The following is a 9,541-nucleotide window of genomic DNA, read 5'->3' as shown; positions in this document are numbered from 1 at the left end:
TCACAATGGATCTGGATCAGATTATACACTGTTTCTACAGGACTTGTTCCACTCAATAAAATATTAATCAGATGAAAAAGAATGACAAGTACATAAATTGGGGCAAAGCCAAGTATTAAATCTGTTGCTGGTTTGGGAATATCCCTCAAAAGCCACAAACTCAAAACATTCTAAATAGAAAACATATTGAAAGAAAAGTAGTTTAAAAACAGGTGTGTGAAGTAATTGGAAATTGAATCAAGCACTAGATGCACGTACCAGGGTATCACAATCAATGTTCCTCCAAGCTATGCTGGAGTTCAAGACTTATTGCGTAGGGGACAAACAGCCAACACGCAAGAAGTGGTCCCTGTAAGATGTGCGCATATGTGGCTGGCGACCATCTTAAATGGTGCAATGAACAGGTCACACACAGCGAAGGGAAATTAAAGGGTACATTGATCACAATACTGAATAATGCTTATTCTTTAATTGATGATCTATGTAGAAGCATATGATGCATGAAAACATCAGTACACAAGTTTTTCTTTGTATGTTGAATTAAGTAGTTTTCCAAGTCCGTTTTGGAATTGTGACAGAGCAGAGCTAACAATTTAAATGCTGTATACAGCCAATATCTTGGCACCCCTCTCACACAGTGCTACTATTGGATCACATCAAAAAGTTAAATGGTGTCACTTGCATGAAAACAGGAGCTGCTGATTGGACCAATCACCTTGCCAATGGGAGAACAGTACTTGCTTTCCAGTAAGGGCGGGGCTGTAGGTTGCAGCAGCTCATGCAAAATAAATTTGTGTGCAATTTCCTAAATTTTGTACACCTTTACATCCTGGTTTATGTGATCAATTTTTTCTTATTCACTTTATTCATTTCCTTCACAATCATAAATCATGCCAATGGAAGCAAGTTGAGATCCACAAACTCCTCCAATGGTTAAGAATCCAGCATCATCCATATTGCTTTGGAGTATTATATATCAAGTTTTAGAACTCTTTCTGGTTTACATCGTAGCTTTTCAGAGTAAAGTACTGAATTATACTGAATTGTGGGAAAAGTTTTGAAAGGCTTTTGAAGGTGTGGTGAGATGTAGCAAGGGGGAGACAATTGAGAAAAGAATTTCAGTGTGCTGGTCTGCAACAGCTGGAAGCTCGGTCATCAACAGTTGAGCAGGCAAGATTCAGAAGACAGGAGGGTTCAAGCTGGGAGTGCTTGTAGAAGTAGGATGGGAGATGGGCAGGTAAGGATTTGTGCACAAACATGAGCATCTTGATATTAATGGACTGGAGTACAGAGGTCATAGGCGAGCTTTAAGTTTAGGTTCTGAAATAGTGGACAGGTGGTTGTGGTGCATTTCGGTATTTTTTGACACTCTTGCCCACTGCTTCTGTTGCGTGCTAGTATTTCTGGGGTGACATCACTGTTTTCCTTTGATATCCAATATGGTCTTTTGGAATTAGAAGTTTGAAAATTACTAGTTTAAACAACTATTATAGTAAATTTATTAACTGATTACCACTACTTTGCAACTGGCACTATGATTAGCTACACTACTACAAGTTGTAAAATTAAAACGAACGGCTGCAATAAAAAGACTTGCATTTATATAGTGCCATTCATGACCTCAGAATGTTCCAAATGCTTTACAACCAATGAAGTACTTCTGAAGTGTAGCCACTATTGTAATAAATTGCCAATGTTGCCTTAAAGACTGCAGGCTGGGGTTCTTTTCATAATGAACTGAGATTACAAGCAAAGAGGTCTACCCCCGCCCCACCGACCAGTCAGCATTGCCGGATCATATCTGACCAATCGAACATTTGTTTCTGCAGACTTTGAAATTAGCCCTTTACAATTGTTTCAGCTTTGATCATTGCCATTTCTGATTATATCTTCCCCAGAACAGTTGCCATTTTGTTTGATTTTACATTTTAGAAAGGGACTTAGAAGTGGAATGAGTTTAAGACAGGGGTGCCTAGCCTGCAGCCATGGGGAAATGTGTGGCTCCTGAGCTCTGGCAATACAGTCATTGAAACCGAGGCATCTCAGTACTACTTATGCTCATATTTCTTACTTGCTGGTTTGTCTTGGTCGAATTTTGTTAGCTTAGGGGTTTGGAAGAGCTTTTAGTGTTATTGCCTCATTGATTGATTAAATCAGAATACCAAGATCTGTTAATGTCAGCAATTTGAGATAATTGCAAACAGGAATGAAACTTTATATGTGGCCTTGAGACTATATGATATGGACCTATGCAACTTAGGACAATCGCGTTTAAACGTGGTCTTTTCACCTCCCAAACCCATACTTAAATACGGTACAGACAGATGGCTGTATCTATTTGTCACAGAGCCTAAGAATTTTGTGTGAAAGGAGTGTGGATAATTTCAGACCAGCTCCCAGTACCTGAATCAGAGCCCAAATGCTGCTTACAACTCTTCCATATTTGGCTACTTTCACACAACTGCTACAAGAAATGGAAATGTTACGCTGGAGAGTACAATTATAGAACTGAAATTCTTTGATGCAGCAGCAAGAGGGAACTATACCTGCAGTCAATCTGAGCTGGGAATAGTGGACAAACTTGTTGGGTAGAAGGATGAAAAGTTTCCATTCCTCAGCACTGTTGATGGGAAGGCAAAAAATAATTTGGAATGTTATGTCAAGTCCTTAATTACAAGCAGCAAACATACCACAATGGTCCAAGTTCCACTGCCGTCTTTCCTGGCATGCTTCCATGACAGTCACAGGGCAGCTGACGGTATGCACTCTCTGAAAACACAACACTAAATCCGTTTGAAAACAGACCAATGGTTTGTTACTAGACAAAAATAATTGTCATAAATCAATTTTCAGAATGATTACAGTGTTTATATTGTATAGTGTTGACTCAAAACCTATACGATCACAAGACCACATTCAGTAAATGTTTTGATACATCAGAAATCTATGGAGAGAAGTGTTTATTGCATCTGGTTCTGGTTTTCTGTGACTGTTGCCTATAAAAATGTACAAATCTTTACTGATTTTTAATGGCATCAAGCTCCAATAACTGCTTCTGACACTCGCTTACTGTGACACAAAAATGCAGTGGAAAGTCTTCAGCTTTGATCACAACTGTAATTCAGATATAGTTATCCTTCAGTTAAAATTTACCTTGGGACCATGGACTAAACTGAAATGCTGTAGCACAAGTGTTCTGTCGTTGATGAATATCTCCTATTTACATAGCTCACTAATGGCACGCACAGGCGGAACCAGATGCCACATCATTACAAGCTAAGTGGACCCTTAAAAAGTACTGGGAGGACTTGAATGATTAATATTGTTTATGTACATGCTGGTCAGCAACCACAAACACTACATGGACTACACCATTCCATCATTTCAGTGCAAGGAAAATTCATGAAGTAACAAATGAAGAAAATTAAATATTTTTAAATATGCTAGTTGCACAGCCTTTTGTTGAAGTAGTTTTACCTTCTAGCATGTGGCACTTTTTGTAGAAGACCCGTTCTTCACACCACTGACAATGGATCAGGCGGCGTATTTTCTTCAGGCTTTCATCTGCCTGGGAGGGACCTCGAAGCACCCGCACCACTACCAGAACAAAGTGCTCCAGAGCTACAGCAAACAGAACCTCAACACCCTTGTTACAGCGTGCAGCAGCCCTGTAGGAAAACGTCATACACTGCATAAGAAACCACAGCAAAATAGTAAGAAAAAAGTATCCCATTTTCTGTTTCTACTATCTTTACCAGACAACTCTGGGAAGGTGCTACAGTATCTGTAAACTCCACAATTGGACCAACAAAGTCACTACAGAGCATCAGTTAGATGTTGATGTAATATGGATCCAGCTGTGATACTACTGTTAACCATATTTTCTATATAAGGTGCCCTATTATGCATTGTGCAATGATAATATTAGACAGAGCATTGCATTGTCACGAGATAGCACTGCTGTGCATCATGGCAAAGCCAATGTGTAGGACCAGAATATAGCTTTGGACTGTCTTAACTCGCACCAAGTCCCTTTCACCTATTGCCCCTGCGCTCGCTGACCTACATTGGCTCTCAGTCACGCAACGTCTTGATTTTAAAAAGTTCTCATCCTTGTTTTCAAATCCCTCATGACCTTGCCTCTTCCTATCTTTGTAATCTCCTCTCCTCCGGCTCCACACCCTCCGAGATATTTATGCTCCTGTAATCCTGGTTTCTTGAGCATTCCCACTTTTAATCATTCCACCATTGGTGGCTGTGCCTTCAGTTGCCTAGGCCCTAAGTTCTGGAATACCCTCTCTACGCCTCTCTGCCTCCCCTTAAAGACACTCTTTAAAACCTACCTCGTTGACCAAGCTTTCTTTTGGTCATCTGACCTAATATCCCAATATCATTTTATTTTATAAGGCTTCTGTGAAGCGCTTTGGGATGTTTTATTATGTTAAAGGCGCTATATAAATATAAATTGTTGTTGTTGAATCAAGAGGAACAGTAGAGATGAAACAGACTTTAAATGATTTCTCAATTCCCTAACTCAGGGCCTGTACTGTGCTGTACTGCTCTATGTTCAGATAGAATAAAATGGATCAGCATTAAAAAGGATGGAAATGTATCCCTCAGTTACATGTTTGGCACTGTATTACAAATTCCATCATTATTGCCATGCCTCTAATTAGAAACTACAATTTCAGTGATGTAAAACCACATTCCACTTTCACCCACTGAATAGGAAGGGTTATACAAGAATAAAAAGACAAATATTCTGATATTTGTTTAAAGTTCTGCTTATTTTCTATTGCTCGCTTACAAGGATTTTGATATATTTGAATGGAATGGGAATGTTTATAAATCATCTTACTTCATGCAAGTATTCTAAATTGAAGGCTTTTGACCAGAAGTTAAAAGAAAATGGTATATTTTGTTGATGCGAATATTTAAAGAAACATCTCACTTTAAAGGTTTTTGATTTCTGATTGGCCTGTACTAACCACATTTTGTCATGTGGTTAGCAGAGCTTTAGATCTGAGGATCACATTTAATTACAAATAGAGGCATTCAAGTTACACACGCCCATGGGCTCAGTGACCTTGGCTGTATGTACTCTGTTTGCCCACATTAATCCCAATTCAGTCAGTGTGTCTTATATTTTCAGGAAAAAAGAAAGTTGTCAGGTGAAGAAAACGCAAAGAACAACTTATTACCTAAAAGATATCAGCATTGTGTTTCCAACTACAACAGCTTCATCTCAGATATTGTTTTCCTCTAAAATTCATATTGTAATCATCAATCTCAACTAAGAATATTGTACACCACAGTACAGCAGAACCTTGGCTGTCAGGCCTCCAAGTGTCCGAGATACATCAGTTTATGAGGCACCATTTTGCTACACTGTAAAGTATCACAAAAATGGGAAGCAAATGGTCTGAGGGATGGGTAATAAATGCTGGCCTAGCCAGCGACACCCACATCCCATAAATGATGAATTAAAAAAAAACAGGAGTACCAATGGTGGCTGCAAGAGAATTCAACCGAAACGAGATATGGGGGAATGAATTTGCTAGCTGGAAAACAAAACTGCTTCTGATGGAATGAATGGGACTGTATCACTGGGGTAAATTCCCTTCTGTACAACACTCTCTTGTAACGGCATGGACTCGATGGGCCAAATGGCTTCCTTCTATGCCACAAATGACTGACAACAAATGTGATCATAAATAATTGAATATTCTATGAAATTAAATATACCCTTTCCTGGCATATTCTGAACATGGGGAATAGGATCACTGCTGGTAGAAATCATAGCTGAGGCTTTTCTTCAAGTTAAATGCTTGGCTCAACGCTGGCACTCAAACACTCCCATCACAATCCTGTTCTTTGCCAAGATGCCAACTAAAAAAAAATGATGGCTAACAATTACATATTTCACACACACAAGGTGAATTCATCTTAGGTTAGGGATGCTTATTGGAATTGAAGTGGACGAAAAACATGCTTCACTGTGACGGGTTCTGCTCTTAAGAGCTATTTAGTGTAGAAATTCTTGGGAAAACGTACACGTTTGTTTTCAAATTATTCTTAAACTGAACAGCCTAGATAGTTACTAGGGAGGCTTTCTGTAATAGCCTTGTGTGTTTTTGTACAAGATTTTAACAGATATCAGGAGTACCTTGCCATTGAAGCAATGACCATTCTGGCTGCCACTTCTTTATAGTACTCAGTCCGGACTATGTTACAACCATAGTGGCGCATGGTGACATTTAAAGCCTTGCAGTACAATGTGCTGATGTCTGTGGATGTCACAGAAACGATCCCAAGATTCCTCACATTTCTGAAGGCAGCATCAAAGTAATTTATTGCTGTTCCAAATGGATCCAAGTGTCTGTCACAAGGGGGAAACATTTACAGGTCATAAATACTCAGTGTATGAGTTACCACTGTTCAATACATTGATCTTCATTATTTGACAACTGCAAGAAAGCTTTTTTCAAAATGTTTTATACAGAAATTCCCTCCTGCTGCCTCTCCTCACTAGATTCCACTTCAAATGGGAGGCAGGTTAGGCTAGGTTCCGAAGAAGGGTCACTGACCCGAAACGTTAACTCTGCTTCTCTTTCCACAGATGCTGCCAGACCTGCTGAGTGGTTCCAGCATTTCTTGTTTTTATTTCAGATTTCCAGCATCCGCAGTATTTTGCTTTTATTTAGGTTAGGCTAGGCCCTGCTGCAGGAACTTCTCCCCAGAAACATGACTTAAAGGTGCTATAAAAGTGCAATAAATAGTCCAAGGTGCATTTTTACATAGGAGTATCTGGATGGCGAAGAGAAAAAGAAAAGCAACGGTCAAAAAGTTTGATTTGAGGAGTTCCAGAGAATAGGGACAGGACCATTGATAATGCAAATTATAATGGCCTACTCCTGCTTCTAATTCGTATGTTTGTAAAATTAGTAAAGCAATTAAGTGATTGAACAGCAAGAAATATGCTTCTGTGAGGGTGTAATTCCTTCTTTCCTCTTTGTTGTCCAATCAAGATCGAAATGGAATGCTCAATTCCACAGTAAAGAATGGTGAAACACATGCTCTGAAAGCAGCAAGTTCAATGGCTGAAGCTGGGTTTTGAATTTGAAACCTACTGAAAGTGCAACATTTTGCTTCCTTTAAACGCATTGGGGGTAATTTTAACTTTCGATGATGGCGTAAAACGCACAGAATCGCATCAGTCACTCATTATACACCCCAAATTTGTGTTTCCATTGACTTCAATTTTGTAGACGGGTGACAGATCCAATAACACCAGTATTACCCCATCAAAAGGTAAAATTACCCACCTTTATTTATTTAGAGATACAGCACTGAAACAGGCCCTTCGGCCCACCGAGTCTGTGCCGACCATCAACCACCCATTTATACTAATCTAATCCCATATTCCTACCACATCCCCACTTGTCCCTATATTCCCCTACCACCTACCTATACTAGGGGCAATTTATAATGGCCAATTTACCTATCAACCTGCAAGTCTTTGGCTGTGGGAGGAAACCAGAGCACCCGGCGAAAACCCACGCAGACACAGGGAGAACTTGCAAACTCCACACAGGTAGTACCCAGAATTGAACCCAGGTCGCTGGAGCTGTGAGGTTGCGGTGCTAACCACTGCGCCACTGTGTGATAAAGGTTGCTGCAGCCATGGGATTTCTCAAGTACTAGAAACCCAACACTGCAAACTAAATGTGGATGATCCACAAGACTTAAATTAACTCTATTGCAAACAAGTCACAAAAAAACTGAATGCATTTACTAACTTTTCAATATGCGATCTTGTTTGGTACCTCATGAATAATCTGACTGGGTGTATACACAGAGATCATTTTAATTAACTTGCACTATGCTGTACAAGGTGGAGTACAGTATACTTTTAATAACTATGAACAGATCCAGAACAGAGCCAGCCATAAAACTATTTTACCTTCATCTTCAGCTACTCTGCACCAACAACTATCAATAGTGATTTTCCATAGCATTTGCCAAATCACATGGTTTTGAAAATAAGTCACTCCAAAAATTACTTGGGTTTGCCAGACTAGTTAAATTTATACAAGAGATGATTTTTGTTTGCTGAGATTGTTGTTAAGCACCTCAGCTTTCAGAGCAATTTTCATTTGTAATAACTATCTTGCTGTCCCGTTATTAAATATAGAAACTGAATCCCAGACATTGATGACATTTTATGAATGTGTAACTATCGTGATCACTTGCAAATTATGAGATTACGCAAGTGTTAATTAAAAATATCTCTTCACAAAGGAGCAGTAAGTTTCCGATCCTGAATTTGCTTTCGAGAAAGGCAGTCAGTGGAGTTATTTTCCTACAGGGAACTGGAAAAAGAGATGAAATAAACCAGGCTGCTCAACGTAAGCTTGGAGTAGGTTGCCCCTTTGATTACACACGTAAAACCCCCACAAGTATGCCGAATACTTTTTTCCTTTTATTTTGAGTTGGATCTTACTCTTTAGTTTATGTATTGATCTATGCACTGGATATAACAAACTCAGTACTACCTTTTTTAGTAATAGTACCAGGTGTGTTAATATTTATTTCTTAACTAAGCCGAACTGTGCCGTTAACTGAAACATTCCACTTGGCTTGCCACCGGTTTTGGTTGAAAGTGATTGCCACTAAAATTTGCATGGGACATTTATGTCACATGGACAGACATAAACCCATGGAGATTTTGCCGAGAACTGTACAGAGATATAGCAGGTCTTCAAAGTGCTTTATATTTTTAATTCTCCTGTGTTTTTCTCCAACTTCTTTTAGGTCCCTTCCACAGCCACAGTACTCAGCTTTCAGGCAATGTTGCATCAAACTGCCTAACAGGAGTTGAGTGTGAACAGCTTGAGATCCCAGATCCTCTGATAGAAAATCGAGTTAGTCCCTGAATTTCACTTGCCATGTTCCCCAGAACTTGCTCTGGGGAAACTGTAGGTGTGAACTTTCAGGCTTTCTTGACATGACATATTGCAGCCCTGGTATCCTATGACACCGTGCTATCCTGTAAAGTCCAACTGTGTTTCTTAAAAAGAGAAACTTTCTGTCTGACAAGTACAGAGTTTACAATTTTTAACGTAAAGTTTGGGTTAAAAATTTATTCCGGCATACGAACAGAAAAAGCATCTTATCAACTTTGTCAATAAACTTGGATATTAGAACATAAATGTTTCACTCACATGAAGTCAAAAGCTCTCAAATGCATGAGTACATTGGCATCCATTTGTGTGACTTCAATAGTTCCCAAAGTATCCTCAGTTTCCTCAACATCATCTTCATCCTCCTCCTCCTCTTTTCTACTCGTCAGAACCTTCATCCGGTTTAGATGACAATTTTCACGAATCATCTTCACAGAGCCCTCATTTATGTCATTTATAGTGACTTTCACTGCATCTCCAAGGTGCTTGGCCCACTGCAACCCCATGATTCCTTCAAAACAGAATAATTCAGATCGGTTTCAAAATTTTAACAGGGTTCCAGGAGAAGTGAAGTTACA

General features: G+C 39.3%; 1 protein-coding gene across 8 annotated transcripts in view; it reads right to left on the bottom strand.

Annotated features, from left to right (window-relative positions):
• trmt1l (tRNA methyltransferase 1-like) overlaps window positions 1-9,541 on the bottom strand; it is an 84,653-nt gene that overhangs the window by 28,605 nt on the left and 46,507 nt on the right. For all 8 annotated transcript variants that reach the window (XM_068037433.1, XM_068037434.1, XM_068037429.1 and 5 more), the window contains 4 exons: window positions 9,225-9,474; window positions 6,167-6,379; window positions 3,478-3,668; window positions 2,691-2,769 (listed from right to left, as the gene is read on the bottom strand). In XM_068037433.1, coding sequence (XP_067893534.1) covers window positions 2,691-2,769; window positions 3,478-3,668; window positions 6,167-6,379; window positions 9,225-9,474 — 733 coding nt within the window. The remainder of the gene's footprint in view (window positions 1-2,690; window positions 2,770-3,477; window positions 3,669-6,166; window positions 6,380-9,224; window positions 9,475-9,541) is intronic.

The sequence above is a fragment of the Heterodontus francisci genome, chromosome 8 (genome assembly GCF_036365525.1).
Source record: "Heterodontus francisci isolate sHetFra1 chromosome 8, sHetFra1.hap1, whole genome shotgun sequence".
Lineage (NCBI taxonomy): Eukaryota > Metazoa > Chordata > Chondrichthyes > Heterodontiformes > Heterodontidae > Heterodontus > Heterodontus francisci.
This window is presented reverse-complemented; position numbering and strand designations above follow the sequence as displayed.